Below are 21,179 nucleotides of genomic sequence, written 5' to 3' on the forward strand. Positions count from 1 at the left end.
GGGAATAAATGTTTTCGTAGGGAGGTGGGTTCTGATTAAATCTAAACTCAAAAACGTTCTTAAATTGCTCCCCTGAAGTTTTGGCACCATTCCTCCTGTTCCTCTTAGTTACTTAGGGTGAGAGCCATCAAGTATTTCCTCCCATTGTGTGGTTCCAGGAAAAACCCTTGATGAATCATAACCTTTTATCTTTTCCTAAGTTATCCCGATATAAATCCTGCAAACACAAAATATAAAACCAAATTACTTCATAATTAAACTGATCATGATCAAGTGAGTATTATAGACGTCTAACTCAGGTTACAAATCTGTTTGCAGTTACTCGTAATCTGTTGAGTTAAAAGTGCTGCATTACTTCTTCAGTCTCTTTAGCCTACTATTTGACAGAAGATTTATGATTAACAATTAAAACATGCCCCAGCTAACAATCTTTGTGTTTTACTGTCCTATCCACCACATCAAATTTTCAGGATATGTCAGGGAGTCCAAAGGGATCCAGATAAGGGTATTTGGTTGGTTGGGGTTTTTTGATTCACACATACATGTAGGCGTGTGTTCTGATCAGGGGCAGTTCCATGAGGCAGGGTGAGGCAGCCACTTCAGGTGGTAAAATTACCCCCTGAAACCTTCCTGCCACAGCTGCCTCACCCTGACTTTATTATGATTTTTTTTTTTTTTTTACTTCCTTCCAAAGAGAAGAGGGGGCTGCTGGTGCTGTGGTGGAAGAGAAACCTGCGGGGCTGCAGTAGACCCATGCTGGCCATCGGAGACTGAAGAATGAAAGATTGACCGCAATCTTCTTCCAATCTACCACAATCTCAGGAGGACTGGTAATCTAAAATTCCCAGGTATGGAGAGTAAGAGATTTAATTTTTTTTTTTATAAAACATTTTTATACATGTATTTAATTGGCTGAATTTATCAGCAGATTTGACATTTCTTTTTATTGGTATGTTTAATGTTTTATATTTCTTGATTGTATTTGCATTGTTTAAAGTTTTAGCTTCTTGTGATTTCCAGTTCAGTTTTTGTCTGCCCATTTCCATTCTATGATCTCTTTATTCTGTATTTGGTGAGAGTTTATCTCTGTGACTGAGGCTTTAGGTATTCTGCTAGCATGTAGTTTCTGTGTAGGGATTTACAACAACCTGATTTAAATCTGTTTTCCTAATAGGAGGTGTATTGGTGTTTAGGGCCTGATGTAATAATATTTGCAGTACGGCTTTTTCATAGGTTGAGTGCTGGCAATTATGCTATGGAAGGCTTACTGTATTGGAATTGTAGTTCAGTTTATTCCTGGCTTTCTGTGGGCCAAGTCCACACCCAGGGCTCTTTACCATAGGCCTAATACCATATGGGATCCAGTAAACCGCCTTGATTACTATGAGAAACGTAGTTTATTAAGTCTATTAAACTATTATTGAAAGTGTATTTTTTTGCAGTGTACACATTATATATGTTGTAAGTGATATTTTTAATTCTTAAGATTGTACTTTGAATGTCTACTTTCCGCATGCAATCTGTCTCTTTAGGTTGGGAAAGTTAATACATTTTAAAATGGAAAAGAATATATAAATTTTAATTATGTGGGGATGGGAGGGAAGGGGGAATGAAAGACTAAGGTTTGTCTAGGGCAGTGATGGAGAACTCCAGTCCTCGAGTGCCACAAACAGGCCAGGTTTTCAGGATATCCATGATGAATATGCATGAGATAGATTTGCATGCAAATCTATCTCGTGCATATTCACTGTGGATATCCTGACAAGGTGGCCTGTTTGTGGCACTCGAGGACTGGAGTTTGCCATCACTGCTCTAGGGCATTTAATCCCCTTGTATCAGCCCTAAGAGGAGAGAGTGTGTCACACACACATACTTCCACCATTCACCAACGTCTCACACCCCCCAGGAGGCAGATCCTGGAGAAGGCTGGGAAACAGGCAAAGGGGAATGGAGGAGTCCTATTTCTAGACCCAGGAGGTGGGGCCAGCCAAAGGCCGCCCAGCCCCATTAAACATTTCTCCTAGTGTGGATGCCCAAAAACTGAGTGGTCAGAGCAGTAAGCTGCAAACAAGGGAAGCCAGGGTTCAAATCCTATGGCCATTCCTTGTGACCTTGGGCAAGTCACTTCTCCCTGCCCTGGCCCTCGGTGATTTCACCTGCACTGCGCCATTTCATACTTCGCCTCAGGCAGCAGATTGCCTTGAGCCGCCCCTGGTTCTGGTTCATCATAGATGCAGAGGAGGGGGGGGGGGGGCATCTTGTAGTGAACAGAATACTTAACAAACATAGAGCTTGCTTTACATCAAGGATTTCTTCCCATTCTGTGTGTATGGAGGAAAGAATGTGGTGAACCTGCCCTGCCCTTCTGATCACTGTGATTGCAGGATGACTCCAGCCGTGCAGCAGCAGCATCACACTCCGGTGCTGCCTCCTTCCTGTACCACATCCCTGGTTCACCGGCTGTTTTCTAAAAGGTCTCGTAAATCCAAAAAAATCAGGCAGGTTTCATGTTTTGGAAGGCAGCTCAGGCGTGTCCCGGGCCTGCTAAATGTGATATGGGCCCCGGGCGAGCCGGTAAGCCCCCCCCCACCCCCCTTTCCTGTTCCTCCATTTTTTAATTAAAAAAAAAAAAAACAACCAACCTCTCCCCTTGCGCGTCTCGTAGGCAACAGAATAAACCGTTGCTCCTGATTGGCCCAGGCACACGAGGACCTGAGCTTGAACCTGGCTCCACCCCCTCCTTCCTTCCTCTATCCACGGACTCCCCCCTGCGTTCCTGCGGATCTTATCCCGCCCTTTCATTCCATGGTGCTTTTGTTGTTGCTGGTTCTTTATTTCATTACTTTTGATGATATGGTGGTTTTTTTGTTTTTTATTTTGCGGTCTCGATGTTGATGTCACAGCAGGCGGGCTACCCGAGCAAAATGTAATCTGTGTTTGATCTGGAGCTGCTTTGGGGGTGGTGTTATGTCCTAGGGTCTGGGTTCAGCCCTGCGGGTGATTGGCTCCTCGCTGGCTCTGGGGGGGGGAGGCCTGCATGTCAGGTGACCTGGGGGTAGCGCCAATTTGCTGGGCTGTGGCGACTGACCTACCAGGGCCGGTTTGTTGGAGTGTTTTTCTGCAAAATACATATGATTGTGGTATTTGGTCTGGGTGCTTGATTAAAGTTGCGGCCTTTGACCTCCCAAACTGGTGTTTTCGAATAATCATTTGTGTGTGTGAGAGGTGAGACCCGGGTGTCTTCATATTATTCCCTTTGCATGCTGAAGAATTTTTTCAAAAAAGCTTTTGCAAAAACACAACGATCTAGTATGTTGTCAGTTTATCATGCTTAGTTCATTTGGCTTTATAAATAAATATTTCATGAAATGTTGCATTGATCCTTTGAATCACCTGATTATTTATTACTCACTCTTAAATCAATGTTTGCAGAATGTACATAGCCTTCCTTTGCTTCTAAAGCAGCATTACTGGCTTAGAATCCTCAAATGACTTCCTTGGTTTTTTAGTTATATTGCTTCCTCATTGATAATTACTCCTAGGTCTCCTTGTTTTATTTCTTACATTTTTGATCTTTTTTTTTCTAATAAGTTTTGTACTTGATAAGTTCACACACACCCTCTATTTAAAATCTTTTTTTCAAATCCACTGTGCAGTTCATTCTTTAATTCTGATTTATAGATATACATCAGTAACATCTGCATGATCGTGGGGTGTGTTTGGTTTTTTTTTTAGATGAGTTCAGAAAATGTTGTCCAATAACTATTTCTGGATTCTAAATTTATATTTTAACTGTCTTGCTGATCGAACACAGACTTTGATATTGTTTTGGTAGCCCCCTTACGTTTGAGAGACCTGGCAATGTATCATCCAAATGCTGTTTATCTTAATATATCTATAGCATGTTGCATATTACCATATCCTTTTGATAAGAAGAGGAAGTTAGTGAGTTAAAATAACTTATATTCTTATTATCCACAGAACTGGGAATTAAGGACTTCCCTATATCTTGGGCTTTAAATCCAGATGTTGACACTACTTTGACTTCCTCTATTTAGCATTAACGATTCCTGAATAAAATAGAACAAACATAAGTCTGTTTTTGCATTAAAACAGCACCAGCAAAACTGCATGATAGGTGGTGGTATAAGTAACTTTTTTATGTATTTGAAGCAAAAGAACTAACACACAAAGGAGCTGAATTAGCACACGTTTGAAACTTCAGGTTTGAAGATTTGGCAAGTGATGCTAGTACCACTCCTGTTTCAGATCCTTACTAATTCCTTCCCTTTCTGTGTCCATTTCCTAAAAAAAGAAATACAGATGCGTACAAGAGGCATATGGTAACAAAGCGATGTCTGCCTATTTGTTAATTATCACTACTCCAGTGATTTTTGAAACATAGCTCAGAGAGCAGCAGATAGGGCAGTGCAGGTGGGGAATTGCAAGAGAACACAGGCAACTAAGGTATTTAATTTGTCAAAACAATTTAGCACTCAACCGGTAAGAAATCCAACTCTTCAATAACAGAACAAATATCTGCCAAGCTCGGCAAAGCCACAGAGAGGATTTGATGTGTGATCCATAAAGGTCAGTCCCTCCGGTCATGTTGGATGTAAAGAGTCCAGTGATGGACCTTGTGTAGTAGTGCACTAAAATGACTTTGAGGCACCAGTCTGAGATACTGAAAGGAAGGGGCAGAGAGGAAATACCTGCCCAGAATGGAAGCTTCTGGCCAAGATATCATCATATAGGCAGTATAGTATAGCACTCATCCTGTCCTTACATAATCCTCTATATTCTTCCCCAGAAACATTTGTAGAAATCCAGTGACACGTTGGAATACATACATGTATTTTGTCAGTAGATCATCAGAAGCATAGAGAAATATATTGCTTTATTTCTCTTTTAGGGCTGGGCATACTGAACTTTTTACCTCATGTACAGTGGGAACATTCCTTTAGTACGTCTGACCCTTAGTCAGACATTAGGATCTTATGTCAGATAGTTATTTCACATTTCATTAAACAAAATGGAGCAGACAACGGAATATAAGAAGATAGAAACAAAGATAATAAATGTACAACTCTACTGTTCTTCAGAATTGAGTAGATGATGATATTGCTTAATGTAGTGACTTGATTGCCTGTCCACTGCTTCAGACAATTTAAAAAATAAACATCAGTACAGGAAAATATAACTAAACCAAAATCATAAAATACAGTTGCATAATATAAACCCTGCAAACATAATAAAAAAAATAAAACCAAATTACTTTATAATTAAAGTAATTAAAAATAATATCCTTACACAAAAAATCTGGGATTGAGACCTAGAATCTCCACAATCTCTACTTAGTGAATTTCGGGCATAGACCAAATGAAAGAGAGACGTTTTCAAAAGCTGCCTAAATTTCAGGTTTTTCTAATCTCTGTTCCTTCAGAAATGAATGCCATAAAACTGAAATAGTGCAAGTAAAGGCCTGTGAGCTAGTGGTGGCAGCCTGTGCTCTGCAAAAAGACACATGGGGCAAGCAATCTTTTTCTGACCTGAAATGTTTGTTAGGAGCACACATTTTTTCCCAACTCCAAAGATAAACTGAGCCCCAGGCAGAGAATCTTAAACTTGAGATCTATAACTAATTGGTAACCACTGAAGCTGGACAAGAACTGGGGAGATGCACTCACCACACAACATCCAGGATTCAGCTTAACTGTTGCATTCTGAATCTACTGCAGTCCTTAGACTTTTGAAGAGGAGACCCACTAATGAGGAATTAGAGTAATCCATTTGGGTTAAAACCAAATATTGCACTGGAGTTTGAAACTGCTTACTAGATGATAAAGGTTTCAAAGAGTGCACAATCTGCAGTTTGAACCAGGACTTCTTGCATACCTGAGAAACGTGGTTTTAAAATTTGATAGGGACTATAAGACCGCACCTAGGTTTACAGCCTGAGATTTCAGTAGCAGGAAATTCCCATGCAAAATTAACTGGAAGTCTGACAACTTAGCCCCCAGCCTTACTAACCATCATTACCTCTGTCTCAACAGTCAGTGACACAAGATTACCTTTCATCCAGTTTAGCATGTCCTTAATTGCCAAGGCTAGATAGGTTGTCATCAAAATGGCAATAAATCTGTAAGCAGGTTGCATAATATTGTGACTGAAACCCAATAGATCTAATACAGATCGGAACAAGTAAGTATTTAAACAATGTGGAGGAGAACATTGCCCCTTGGGACACCCCACAGTTCAGAAGGCCAGGAGATGACATTTTCTCCATTCATACCAGAGCCTGTGGTACATGTATGTAGCTAGTGTCATTTGCATCGAATTTCTGGGGCTGATGTGTGCTAGGGTAGGAAGCCGCATACCTTCTTTTCCCACGGCTATAAACAAGAACCAATTTAAAAGTCAATTCTGTTCCACCAGCGCTCAACAATACCAGAAAGCCAGCACTGCATTGCTGGCTTCTCTCATAGCCATGGCTTTTACTCCGTGTAGGGACTGGATCGCTTTTAAAGCATAACAATATTGGATGAAACAATTGAGCCACTTCCCAATCCACAGGGGTTCACGTTACAAAACTTAAAAAAAAAAAAATCCCAGTTGGTGCCAATCAGCACCCTTCTTAGAAGGCGCAGTAGTCTGGTCAAGGGTTGAATAGAGCTGGAGACTTGACGAGCCCCCTCTCCCTTCGAGGAGCTCCTTCCAATACAGGGTTGAAGTATAGCAGCAAAGCAGTGTGGCAAAACATCCCATCATGGCTTCCTGTTCTTTACTGTATCTATTGTGTGTGGGCACATGCAAGACACTGGTTTCCAAGGTTGCTCTTTCCTCTTACCTTTTAATGAGTGTTTTAAATGTATGGAAAAGAGAAATGAGCTCATGACCCTGGGGCCGCAGCAGGCGTAACCAGACAGTCTTAGGTTCCCCTCTCTATTGTATCAAAGGGTGGTCTTTCCATTTTTCAGTGACTTGGCAGCTTGTCCCGGGGCCTAATCATCCTTTGGAAACAGTAGCCTTCCCTCCAGCCTTGTTGACATACATGTGAGTGAGCAACACTGCTGATCTCTTCTTCTACAAAAACACTGAAATGTGTTTGGATGGTTCTTATGCTCGGGATATTTGCTGGTTTCCACATAATGCAGCTTGAATGAGAGGGGATAACTTTTTTTTTTTTTCCTTTTCTTTCCTGTATTACGCAGTAGTGTTTTGTGCAGGGGCCATTCAGTCGTGCACATTCTGTCTTGCCGCACAAATCTTGGCTTAAAGAAATATATAAGAATTCAAGGGAACATATTGCCCAGACACATGAAAGTGCATACCTTAGTTTAGTGAACGGTGAATTTGAGCCCCAATTGTCTGCAGGCAATCTTAGGCTAAGGCGGGTTTGCTGCTGCTGATGCTTGGAACATTCATTTTGTGCTAGCCTTAGCTGAACTGGCAGTGATGTCAGCGTCTGCTTGACTGCTACCATGAGGCCTGAGGATCTTTTTGTACTTTCAACACAATCAGAGCTACAGCTGGGATCTGCCAACATTTATTTATTTTATTTATCGAATTTTATATACCGTCGTTCGGTTTCGCCATCACAACGGTTTACAAAGTTTCGATGTTTAACAGTTTCTAAAGGTTATTATGGTTGTTAACCTAGATAGTATAACTTAGATAATTTAGATAACAGATAACAAAGTTTTGATGTTTAACATAGTTTCCAAAAAGGTTACTGTAGTTGTTAACCTAAATCACTTAACTTAGATAATATGTATATTATTGACTTTATTAATGTGGATTGGATGTCAAACTATTTGGTTTATAGTCAGTAGGGGGAAGTAATGACCGAGGGTCATTGGGAGTTTTGGTACGCTTTGGTAAACAGCCAGGTTTTTAATTCTTTTTTGAAGGTTTTTGAATTTTGCTGTGTTCTGAGTTCGATTGGGAGTGCGTTCCAGAGTTTGGGACTTCCAAGGGTTATGGCTCTCTTTCGAGTTGTTGTAAGTTGTTTGGCGCGAGCAGGCGGAATTTTTAAAAGACCTTTATTAGCTGAGCAGAGGTTTCTATTTGGTGAGTGCAGTTTTATGGATGCGCTTAGCCAGTTTGTTTTATTTTCGTATATTGTTTTGTGTAGAATGGATAGTATTTTGTATTCTATCCTAAATTTTATTGAGAGCCAGTGTAGTGATATAAGAGTGGGAGTAATGTGGTCATGTTTTTTAGATCCAGTGAGTATTCTGGCGGCTGTATTTTGGAGGATTTGGAGTGGTCTTATGACGGTGATAGGTAAGTTGAATAGCAGGGAGTTGCAGTAGTCCAGGTTGGAGAAGATGAGCAGTTGAAGGACTGTTCTGAAGTCGTTGGGGGAAAGGAATTTTAGACGTCGTAGGGTTAGGAGCTTGTGATATCCGTCTTTGATTTTAGAAGTGATGTGGTTCTTGAAGGATAGTTCATTGTCTGTTATGACTCCTAGGTTGCGGGCATGATTGATAGGGGAGATTGCAGCTTTTTGGTTCATTAGATTGAGTGGTGGCAGTTGGGGAGCGCTGTTCTTTCTATCCAGTATTATTATTTCGGTCTTTTCGAAGTTTAGGATGAATTTCATGGGATAGTAGTTGCTTTATTTTGGTTAGGTACGTGGCTGTTTTTTTTTTTTGTAGGTGTCTTCCAGAGTGTTGTGAATTGGGATTAATATTTGGATATCGTTCGCATATACGAAATGGGTCAGTTTCAGGTTTGAGAGGAGGTGGCATATTGGGAGCAGATAAATGTTGAAAAGTGTCGCAGACAGGGTGGAGCCTTGGGGAACTCCGGTTTCTAGGTTTATTTTCTTGGAGAGTGTGTCGTTGATTGACACCTGGTATGTTCTTTGTGAGTGATAGGATGAGAACGATTGTAGTGTGTTTTATTTTGCACCAATTTTGGCGAGACGGTCGATCATGATTGAGTGGTTTACCGTGTCGAAGGCAGCAGATAGGTCGAGTAGAACTAAGAGATAGTTGATGCCGTTTTCAAAGCCTTTAAGCACGGTGTAGTTCAAGATAGGAGTAGTGACTCAATGTTCATGTGTTTCCTGAAGCCGAATTGCTTGGGGAGTAAGATGTTTTCTTCAAGGTGATCGCTGAGTTGGGAGTGTACAACTTTTTCTATGAATTTGGCAATGAATGGTAGGTTTGAAATGGGTCGGTAGTTTAGTGGGTTTTCCGGATCAAGGTTTGTCTTTTTCAGTATGGGTTTGATAATTGCTGATTTTAGGCAATCTGGGTAGTTTCCTTCTGAGAGGGATAGGTTTACGATTTCGGTTATCGTTTTTGTTATTGATGGTTCGATGGCTTTGATCGTTGTTATGGGTATGCAGTCAATAGGGTGTTTCGCTGGGTTCATTTTTTTTTTATGATATTTTGGATTTCCAGTGAAGATGCTGTGTCAAAGTTGAGCCAGCTAGGTGGAGGCTTGATTTGACTTTTTGGGTCTTGTAAGTTGTTGAGGTTGTTGTAGAGGTTATTTATGGGTTTTTTATTTTTTCATAAAAGAAATCTGCGAAATCTTTGCTTGTGATCCCAAGATCACAAGCAATGATTTTGTTTGGTCATTGGAGGCTTTTGTTAGGTTTTGAATGATATTGAAGAGCATTCTTGGATTATGTTGCTATTTGTTTATTTTGTTCGAGTAGAAGTCTTTTTTTGCTTTGTAGATGAGTTTTTTTGTATTCCGCTAAGTGTGAGCGGTAGGTGTTAAGTAGTGTGATTGTTTTGTTGTTCCTCCATGCGCCCTCCTTTGCAACTACCTGGGTATTTTTCTGTATTTTATACTGCCACCCCCCAAAATGCCTACTCTGGTCATTGCAGTTATGGTCCTGCACTTGGGTCCATGAGCCAGGGCTCCTTGCAGAACCTTACAATCATGGGCCCTGAATCCAGCCACCTGGTGTCACCCTTAAACAATGGCCTTGACTCCCTCCTCCCTGCCCAGGTCTTATGAACACAGTCTCCGCAGCACCCTCAGCTCAAGCTGCCCTGGCAATCACAAGACCCAACTTGAAAGCTGAGCAGGGCCCTGCACAGCACTGCCACTGAGCCACCTGGCCAGCCCTGCTTTCTTGAAACTTGAACATTTCTTTTTTAATAATGTGTGCTTGCTCCCTTCTACTCTTATGTTGAAACTCAGGAGTTTGGGACTGAATTCAGTTCTCAACCCACCTAGCGATGACAAAAGAAAATTCACACCCACTAATGTGGCATTTATTCTATTCAATACAGGTAGTTCGTAGTTCTGATAAAACTGAATATTGTGGTCGCCAGGGCTCATAAGAACATAAGAAAATGCCATACTGGGTCAGACCAAGGGTCCATCAAGCCCAGCATCCCGTTTCCAACAGTGGCCAATCCAGGCCATAAGAACCTGGCAAGTACCCAAAAACTAAGTCTATTCCATGTAACCATTGCTAATGGCAGTGGCTATTCTCTAAGTGAACTTAATAGCAGGTAATGGACTTCTCCTCCAAGAACTTATCCAATCCCTTTTTAAACACAGCTATACTAACTGCACGAACCACATTCTCTGGCAACAAATTCCAGAGTTTAATTGTGCGTTGAGTAAAAAAGAACTTTCTCCGATTAGTTTTAAATGTCCCCCATGCTAACTTCATGGAGTGTCCCCTAGTCCTTCTACTATCCGAAAGAGTAAATAACCGAGTCACATCTACCCGTTCTAGACCTCTCATGATTTTAAACACCTCTATCATATCCCCCCTCAGTCGTCTCTTCTCCAAGCTGAAAAGTCCTAACCTCTTTAGTCTTTCCTCATAGGGGAGTTGTTCCATTCCCCTTATCATTTTGGTAGCCCTTCTCTGTACCTTCTCCATCGCAATTATATCTTTTTTGAGATGCGGCGACCAGAATTGTACACAGTATTCAAGGTGCGGTCTCACCATGGAGCGATACAGAGGCATTATGACATTTTCCGTTTTATTCATCATTCCTTTTCTAATAATTCCCAACATTCTGTTTGCTTTTTTGACTGCCGCAGCACACTGAACCGACGATTTCAATGTGTTATCCACTATGACACCTAGATCTCTTTCTTGGGTTGTAGCACCTAATATGGAACCCAACATTGTGTAATTATAGCATGGGTTATTTTTCCCTATATGCATCACCTTGCACTTATCCACATTAAATTTAATCTGCCATTTGGATGCCCAATTTTCCAGTCTCACAAGGTCTTCCTGCAATTTATCACAATCTGCTTGTGATTTAACTACTCTGCACAATTTTGTGTCATCTGCAAATTTGATTATCTCACTCGTCGTATTTCTTTCCAGATCATTTATAAATATATTGAACAGTAAGGGTCCCAATACAGATCCCTGAGGCACTCCACTGTCCACTCCCTTCCACTGAGAAAATTGCCCATTTAATCCTACTCTCTGTTTCCTGTCTTTTAGCCAGTTTGCAATCCACAAAGGACATCGCCACCTATCCCATGACTTTTTACTTTTCCTAGAAGCCTCTCATGAGGAACTTTGTCAAACGCCTTCTGAAAATCCAAGTATACTATATCTACCGGTTCACCTTTATCCACATGTTTATTAACTCCTTCAAAAAAGTGAAGCAGATTTGTGAGGCAAGACTTGCCCTGGGTAAAGCCATGCTGACTTTGTTCCATTAAACCATGTCTTTCTATATGTTCTGTGATTTTGATGTTTAGAACACTTTCCACTATTTTTCCTGGCACTGAAGTCAGGCTAACCGGTCTGTAGTTTCCCGGATCGCCCCTGGAGCCCTTTTTAAATATTGGGGTTACATTTGCTATCCTCCAGTCTTCAGGTACAATGGATGATTTTAATGATAAGTTACAAATTTTTACTAATAGGTCTGAAATTTCATTTTTTAGTTCCTTCAGAACTCTGGGGTGTATACCATCCGGTCCAGGTGATTTACTACTCTTCAGTTTGTCAATCAGGCCTACCACATCTTCTAGGTTCACCGTGATTTGATTCAGTCCATCTGAATCATTACCCATGAAAACCTTCTCCATTACGGGTACCTCCCCAACATCCTCTTCAGTAAACACCGAAGCAAAGAAATCATTTAATCTTTCCGCGATGGCCTTATCTTCTCTAAGTGCCCCTTTAACCCCTCGATCATCTAACGGTCCAACTGACTCCCTCACAGGCTTTCTGCTTCGGATATATTTAAAAAAGTTTTTACTGTGAGTTTTTGCCTCTACAGCCAACTTCTTTTCAAATTCTCTCTTAGCCTGTCTTATCAATGTCTTACATTTAACTTGCCAATGTTTATGCTTTATCCTATTTTCTTCTGTTGGATCCTTCTTCCAATTTTTGAATGAAGATCTTTTGGCTAAAATAGCTTCTTTCACCTCCCCTTTTAACCATGCCTGTAATCGTTTTGCCTTCTTTCCACCTTTCTTAATGTGTGGAATACATCTGGACTGTGCTTCTAGAATGGTATTTTTTAACAATGACCACGCCTCTTGGACATTTTTTACTTTTGTAGCTGCTCCTTTCAGTTTTTTTCTAACAATTTTTCTCATTTTATCAAAGTTTCCCTCATGTATTACATCATCTTTACTCTTGGGCCTTTAATTAAAAAAAAAAAGTAAACCTCCAAGACGCCGCACTGATGGAATAAAAAAAATTCCATTAGAAACGTATTAAAAGGAGTGGAGGAAAACTGGGTAACATTTTGCAATAACTAATTTAAAAGGCAGAGCAAAGGAGCTGCACAATGGAAGGCTTTGATGGTGGAAGCAGACCCGAATTTAGGAATAGAAAACATAGCCAGTTGCCTAGGGTGCCAAATTTCATAGGTTCCAGATATGCAGCGCACAGAAAGGCCTGCCTCTGGTTGCTTTAGGGCTATGCGCCAGCCCAGCTTCAAAAGGGGCGCTGCCAGGGCACTCTGCCTATGGATGATGGATGACATTTTAAAATCCAGCCCTGGGTGGGAGGCCAGGGGTTACTAGCTGGTTGCTTGCCACAGTTCTGAGCTCCTTGGGATGGCACCGGATTATGTTAACCCGTGAGGGTGAATATATGGCAACGCTTTTTATTAGGCAAATGGCAATTACCCGTGCATAATTATCCTCTGATTAGTCTCTGGTGTTTGATCCCATCTGGCATGCCTGATAAATGTGGATAATGTTGTCCCTGATTTTTCAAATTTATAATAAACCAAAATAGTTCTTATCCAACTTTTAACACTTTGATGTACATAATATACGATCATACGGTTTGTGCTTCAGTAGGACTACAGATCAGGCAGTTTTTCGTTTTATGTAAACCGGAGTGATTTGTAGTCCCTACAAGAATTTCGGTATATTAAAAAATAAATAAATAAATAGCAGGGCTGTGCAGATACAGATGGGGGGGCCCTTCCGCGTGGAACTCGCACTCTTTTTAGCCAAGACAGGTAGACAAGACACATGAGGTTTCAGAAAATGTACTTATTACAGTAAATACTTAAAATAATCAAGGCTGTGATCAGGGAACGCGATCTCCAAAAAGGTGGCAGGAGCAGGACTTGACTATGGTCTTAAAGGGATGGCCCATCTCTGGGGATGAGGAGGGGCTGCAGAGGGAAGGCAGGGATAGGCCAGAGAAGCTTATTCCCTATCAGGCTGGGGAGCTGAGGGAGTGTTACAGGGGGGTGCCCGCACTGGAAGACAGTAGGGTGGGCAGCAGGAGGTGGCTGAGCTAAGCAGTGGCACAAGTTAAGTTGCAAGATGGTGCTGCTGTGTACATGGTTTTTTTGGGTTTTTCCCCTCGTGGTTTGGTAAATATGCATTTTCCAAAATGAAGTAATTTCATGGAAGGACTAGAGCAAGGCCTGGGCTGGTGGTTAGGGTACAGAACTGCAAGAGGAGGACTCTTGCCAGAGCTTTAAGTGTCCAGCGTTGTATTGGGGCCTGACGTAGAAAAGGGGATTTAGTCTTTCCACGGAGCACCTTTTTGTCATTGTACTGCCTACTGAATAACTTGTTTTCCCCGGAGTATAACGAGGAAGAAATTCCAGACTGAATAAGCTTTAGCCAAAGGCCAATTCTGAAGATTATCGACCCAGTTAGAGCTGGTTTACCTCTTTTTTTCTTTTTTTTTTCTCCTTCCTAGAAGAGGATTTTCATTTCAGACGCGCATGTAGGCGGCCCCGGGGATTTTTGCGAAAAGAGAGCGCTCGCTCGTTTCTGTGCTTAATTAAATGCATCAGATTTTAAAAGGCAAAAAGCCTGACACGACCTTTCGCTTGCTCTACTAGCGGCTGGGATTTCCCCCGCTCCGCCCACCCAGGGGGCTCACGACTGGGTACTGTCCAGCGTTGAGCAAGCGCTCGCTAGAGGAGTCTCTGAGACGCTTCTCCGCTGCCAGGGCTCAGTGCACGAGGAGCTGCGGGGAGAGAGGATCCGGGCTCGGTGCACGTGGAGCTGCGGGGAGAGAGGATCCGGGCTCCGTGCACGTGGAGCTGCGGGGAGAGAGGATCCCGGGCTCGGTGCACGTGGAGCTGCGGGGAGAGAGGATCCCGGGCTCGGTGCACGTGGAGCTGCGGGGAGAGAGGATCCCGGGCTCGGTGCACGTGGAGCTGCGGGGAGAGAGGATCCGGGCTCGGTGCACGTGGAGCTGCGGGGAGAGAGGATCCGGGCTCCGTGCACGTGGAGCTGCGGGGAGAGCGGATCTGGGCTCGGTGCACGAGGAGAGAGGAGAAGATCCGGGCTCAGTGCACGGGGAGAGAGGCGAGACGATCAGGGCTCGGTGCACGAGGAGCTGCGGGGAGAGAGGAGAGGATCCGGGCTCCGTGCACGAGGAGCTGCGAGGAGAGAGGAGAAGATCCGGGCTCAGTGCACGGGGAGAGAGGAGAGGATCCGGGCTCGGTGCACGAGGAGCTGCGGGGAGAGAGGATCCGGGCTCGGTGCACGAGGAGCTGCTGGGAGAGCGGATCCGGGCTCTCGGTGCACGAGGAGCTGAGAGGAGAGGATCCGGGCTCGGTGCACGAGGAGCCCCCAGCCGAGCACTGATCCCCTTCCCCACGCTGCCAGCCTGCGTAAGTGCTCCCCTCTCTCACCCCTCGTTTTCTCTTGGCTTCCATGGGGTCGCTCGCTCGCGCTTCCCCCCTTCGGGGCACTTGGATTTCGGTTTAATCCCGGGGCAGATGCTGGCAGCAGCTGCTGGGCTCTTACCGCTTGTTTAGCAGAGTTACTGTAATGTAGAAGGTTTTGGCTCTCTGTACTACCTTTTTAATTGGGGACCTTTGTTTTCAGTTTTAATTTTATTCTTTTCTGGGAATTTCAAATAATATTAGAAATTAATTTGTTACAAACAGGAGAAATATCGATGGGAAATTAATTTTGCCTCTGATTTTGATGCTTTAATATGGCACTGCTGCAGGTACAGGCTCCCAGGTACCGCAAGTTTAGTATTTTATTTGAGTGGAAGTTTTAATCCTCCTAGTTTGGCCAGGGTCTAGACCGGTTCCTGTCCCCAGAACTTCCACCTTATCCAGGTCCTCATTCTCCTCCTAAGTTCAAGGAGGGGGACTGCCTTCAGCTTAGGATGCAGGTCTTATGTTTGAACTTTGCTAAAAAGAGGTTGAGTTACTTTCCTTTGAACATTAATGCATCTCTCAGAGTTCAAGAATCACCTGTGTTTGCCCTGCCTTGTAGGACGCTTTGAGGGTAGGATAAATTACGATATTTATTGGACCAATCATACAAAGATCTTAATATGCACTGAATATGCTCCTTTTTGTTGCAACGAATTCTTTCTTTCCCTCTGCAGGATTCCCCCTTGGATCTTGGAACAGGACCTAGCTGTAAAAAGATAAAAGCCTGAGGAAGTCCGATAAACTTCAGGTAACTCCCTAGGAAGGTACAGAGCCCTGTGGAATTCTCTACCCTGACCTAGGTATACATTTGGGAAAGGTCATTTCAGATAGGCCATTTTAAAACAGTGAGAAGAATTCAGCCATCAAAATGTTCACTATTCTGGCGTGTTCCCCCCGACCCTTTCTTTTGCCGAGCCATCGCACATGGGAGAAAGGTATTTCTGCTACTTCAGCTGAACTGGTAGGTGGCTCTCCTACCCTAAGTAACTCCCATTGAGTAACAGAAATAAAACAAGTCTAGAGTTGCATGGCAGGGCAAGAGCATGATTTATAACTCTAAGTCCATGACCCCCTGCATGCGTGTGTTTCCATTGCTTCTGCTGTGTGTGCCTCGTGCTGTTGCTGCTGGGAAGAAGGATGTGGGACGGTTGAGTGGGGGGTGAGAAAAGGGGACTGAGGAAGGAGTGTGGGGGGGGGGGGAGTTTTACAGTTGCTGGGGAAGGAGGGGGGCTTAGGGAAGATGCCACACACACCCCTTCCATCCCACCTTCTTAAGAAATTGGGATCTGGGATTGGAAGCAGTGTCCTATTGTGGCTTGATAGCTGGATAAAACACAGGAAACAGAGGGTAGGAGGAAATGGTCAGTCTTCCGAATGAAGTGAAGTGCAGTGCCTGGGGCTATGTGTTTGGGACCAGTGCTACTTAGCATATTCACAAATGATCCAGGGAAAGGGCATGACGAGTGAGGTGACCAGGTCTGCAGATGACACTGAATTCTTTTGCGTCATCTAAAACGGCAGCAGAGTGTGAAGAACTGCAGAAGGACCTTGTGAGACTGGACGACTGGGCTTCTGAATGGCAGATGCAATTTAATGCTGACAAGTGCAAATTGTAGGAAGTATTTTGTCACTCTGTGCACAACCAAGCTATGGAATCTGTTGCTGGAGGACGTGGTGAAGGCAGCTAACATAGAGGAGGATTCAAAGAGAGGATTGGCCAAATTCCTGAAGGAAAAGCCTGTAAATGGTTATTAGCCAGGTAGCCTTGGGGAAGCCACTGCTTATCACGGGTAGTGAGCTATAAGGAATAGATCAACTATTGGGGTTCTGCCGGCTACTTATAACCCAGACTGACCACTCTGAGACAGGATGTTGGGCTCGATGGACCTTGGTCTGACCCAGCATGACACCTCTTATGTTTCCTGCTGCTGTCGGCACAGCTCTGATAAAGGTATTAGGGTGGTAACAGAAGGGCTGCACGCTTTAGCTGCTGGCAGGACCTATCCTCGCCAGCCCTACTGCTTTCTGCCTTTGCCTGTTCCTGGGACTTTTTTTTTCTTTTTCTTTTCAGTTTTCTCTGACCACTAGTACCACCTGCGATGTCAGGGACACACACAGACAGACAAAACTGAAAACATAAGTGCATTTTTATTTTATTTTTTTTAAAAAAGCACTAAAAACAGTTTTGCTGTTTCCCTCTCAGAAGAGTGTATTTCCATCTTTTGTTAGTTCAGAATATTCTAGTCTCTGTGACGCTGCCTCGTGCCCTTAAATCGTGTGATTGTGGTTTGCCACTTTTAAGAGGCAGTGTGTGCTGATCCTACTTTGCTGGTTTGCAGACGTCACTTTAGCTTGTTAGTTTTAAAGTTCATGGTCATGGTAGCCTCCATGTGGGTGGCTACAGGGGGGCGGCTGTGTAACGTCTTTTGCACCGTCCATTTTCTGATGGCGTGTTTTAAATAACAAATGTACGAGACACCCGTAACGCAGCACTCGTCTTATTGAAAACCTTAAGGCAGTCATACAAATGCAGTTTTAGTACACAGTCGTTAGGGTTTCTTTTAAACCCTCAGAGACAGTTTGCGTAACACGTTTCACCGTTTACACAGAAAACGAATGGTCTTTTATGCTATTTTTATCTTTTATTGTAATATGTCAAAGAGAGGCAAAGAGGTTAATTCTTGTGACTTTTTTTTTTTTTTTTTTGTTTTCGGTTGGTTTGCAAACTCTTTGGTTGCAGGTCAGATGATCGTTGGCCAGCCCCTCCCCCCCCCTCCCCAAAAGACACCAGCTGCAGCCGCACCGTTTTGTCTTCACGTACTAAGAAGGTGCCTTGGGGGACCGGATCGGCAGCCGGGGCACCGGGACCGCTCGGAGTAGCTCGGCATGGAGCCCGCTTCCTCTGCCATCCTTCATGTCCTCCTGCTCGTTCTGAATCTCCGAAATCTCCTCGGTGCCGTGCTCCCCTGCGAAGGGGAAAGACAGAGCTGCCCGCCAGGTGAGACTGGGTCTTTGGAAGTGAAGGAGCTGTTTCACAGCCTCTCCTAAAGGTGTCTAATCACATCCACCCCATCTCTTGCACCTGCTCTTCTTTCACTGACCAGTAGTAAAGAAGATCGGTCATAAATATGGCTGCGGGTGAGTCTCTTGGGGTTTTTAACTAGTTTGTTGCATGGCTCTGCTTCGGTTTTAAGTGGTTTAGGGCCAGCACGCCGGCATGAGTGAAACACTGGGGACAGTAGAGCTGGGCACGGCCCTAGGTTTTAAACTTTGTTAAAAAATGTTGTAAAACTGTGAAAGCCTTGGAGCCTGTAGTAGGGAAATAAACAAGATCTAGTCAATATCACACAGATACTCTGGGAAGAAAGTCATTGCGGTTTGAGAGTTCAAACCCCCCGTCCAAAAGAAATCTGGCAAATGTCTTCTGTGGCCTGAGAAGGGCATCTCTCTCTCTCTCTCCAGGAGATGCTATTACTTTAGACTGAGACTTCTCATTATTGAGCGTTTGGGGTTTTTTTAGGCTAGTAGGGGGTTATGATGGTAGGGAAGCCCAATTTCCTTCCTGTTACAATGCCACAGACTCCACTTTATTGCTACCTTTTCCGTCACTTTCTCACAGCCAAGGATCCTCTGTGCTTCCCCCATGCTTTTTTTGTTTTGTTTTGTTTTGTTACTGTTCGTTTCTCAGCCATTCCATGCTCTCGCCACCTTCTCGATGAAGAAGCATTTCCTATTGTTACTCCTGGACCATGTCTTGTGAGGACAAAAAATGGTTACCCCAAGCCTCGCCCGTTTGAGACCTCTCGCATAACTTGTATTTAATTTTTATTAAATAAAAATAGCCATGGGTTTCTGATGTTACTGGGGGTCACGTTCTCTAGGGCTGCGGACAGATAATTGCTATAACGTGTCAGACGAGGGGATGAAAAATCTGTTCTTTTCTACGAGTGTCACACGAGGCTCGTGGCTGCCTCTGTGTGGGTGGATAAATGGAACAATGGTCCCACGTCAAAGTGGTCAGCACCCTGCAGAGTCTGAGTCATTAAATAATGAATGTATATGACGATTGTACTCCATACTCACTCGAAGATTAAAAAAAAAAAAATGTCTCGGCAAAAAGACAGTACTTTTTAAGTGCAGCGTAAGAGGCCCTGCATAGCATGCAGTTTCATGTATTTACCCAGGGGGCAATTTTTAAAAGGATTTACATGCTTAAAAACTGGGTTTTTACATGTGCAAATGCACTTTACCCATGTAAGTAGGCTTTTAAAAATTGTTAAGAGTATATGCTATTGAATTGTCAATAGGTTTTACCCACATTAAGTCCACTTAACGTGGGTAAATAGTATTTGAAAATTGCTATGATAGTATGTTACATTTACGCGTGTAACTCCTTTGAAAATGACCTCCACAATGCACACACGAAATATATCTGCTTAGGGAAGAAGAGTTGTGAGCCTTTGCATGCCAGTAGCGTTGCTGTTGAGGAGGGGAGGTGCTGCAGCGGCAGTGGTTTATGGCTTTTTGTGGGTGTCTGCCTCCAGCCATTGCACAGCAGCAGCATTTGCTGGCCAGGCACTGGGATGCCCGTGGCACCAGGCTTTCTGAGAGTTCGATGGTCTGTAGCCCTATAGAGGCCGGCGCCGGTTGAGCTGGAAGCCCAGAGGAGGAGGAGGAGGAAGTTGCTGGACCAAAAAAGAACTGAGCATGAGAAATGTTTGAGTATTTGTGTCTCACTGATGTAACCACTAGATCATGGCCCTTTCCTATGAGAACCTAGTAATTGATGGGAGCATTAAAACGGGAGAGTAACTGAAAATACTTCTGTTTTCTTGCAGGTACTTTCTACAATGTCAGAAACTGTAGTGGCTGCATCAAATGCCCCGCTGGTAGTTATTCCAGTCAATCAGACAGACTGAGCTACTGTCACAAATGCAGAATATGTACAGGTAACTTGGATGGTACAAACTAGAGCTCCCTGCATGTAATTAGTGAACGCCCCTGGAACTGAGAGAGAGCAGACTGTAGGCCACGCTGTGCTTGGGGAGCCCGAGTGCGGCCGAGTCACTTAGAGTGTTCACGCCCTCAAGAAGGTTCTAAATGTGTGCACCCGAGAGGAGAGGAAGGAGAGATGGGGAGGGTACAATCAGTACACAAGAAGCAAACCTGTCAGTGTGAAGCTCCAAGGGGGGTAAACTCAGGAGTAACAACACGGAAAGGGGTGATTAGGTGCATGGAGCAGGCAAAAACAGTAACGGAATTCAAGCATAGAAGATCCCTGGGAGATCAATTGAACTTTGCACTCTGAAGTAAATTGGGCAAGAGGAGATGAGCCTCAATCCTTATCTGCCATTACATTCTCTGTTTCTATATTAAGCTGGTCAGGGCACTCGTCCACAATATAGATTAGTGGCTTATCAAAATTCAAGGCCATCGAGAAGTCATCAGAATGGAATGTGATCAGACCATCTTTTATCTTAATAATATTTACAGCACATGCTGCCCTCTGCTATAGCTCAGGACGGTTTACTCACTTTTTCTTAAGGAGCACGGAGATAGAATGTGAATCTCAATGTAAAACATTATTAGATAATGATCTGTCTCGTTGCAGAAACACCAGTAACTTGCACAAAAGATTAGAAAATATGGAAAATGATGCAAGGAGATTCAATTTATGATTTTTGAATTTTCCAAAGTCCTGTTACGTTTCTCTCTGGATATGTTAAATTTTTTTTTTTTTTTTAATTTATTTGGAATGCCTTAAGGTTGCTCCTGAATCAATTCCTCCTGTAACTAAAGCATTTTATTATTATCTCAAGAAGAGTCTGGCCCTGAACAGAGTGTTTCAGGGCAGATTGACAGACCCTCTGATACATTAAATCTTACAGAATTTTTACAGAATTCTCAAGGAGAAATTACAACCAGAGCCATTTTGTTGGTAACATATGCGCTAGAACCGGAGAAGATTTGGCTCTTAAATTATTTTTTTCAGCAGAGAATTATTTTTTATTTTTAGGCGGAAAATCTCTCTATTTCCAGATGTATCTAAATGTACTCGGAAGA

General features: G+C 43.3%; 1 protein-coding gene across 4 annotated transcripts in view; it reads left to right on the top strand.

The window, feature by feature from the left end:
• The first annotated feature begins 704 nt into the window (after positions 1-704).
• Positions 705-21,179, top strand: part of TNFRSF9 (TNF receptor superfamily member 9) — a 172,716-nt gene continuing 152,241 nt past the window's right edge. The window contains exons 1-4 of one of the 4 annotated variants that reach the window (XM_029578304.1): positions 705-848; positions 15,791-15,864; positions 17,857-18,114; positions 19,955-20,065. In XM_029578304.1, the coding sequence (XP_029434164.1) occupies positions 18,003-18,114; positions 19,955-20,065 (223 nt within the window). In that variant the 5' untranslated portion in view covers positions 705-848; positions 15,791-15,864; positions 17,857-18,002. Of the gene's footprint in view, positions 849-14,226; positions 15,057-15,790; positions 15,865-17,856; positions 18,115-19,954; positions 20,066-21,179 lie in introns of those variants that run through there. The other 3 variants (XM_029578305.1, XM_029578303.1, XM_029578306.1) reach the window with 3 other exon arrangements.

This window comes from Rhinatrema bivittatum, chromosome 15 (assembly GCF_901001135.1).
Source record: "Rhinatrema bivittatum chromosome 15, aRhiBiv1.1, whole genome shotgun sequence".
NCBI classification, from domain to species: domain Eukaryota; kingdom Metazoa; phylum Chordata; class Amphibia; order Gymnophiona; family Rhinatrematidae; genus Rhinatrema; species Rhinatrema bivittatum.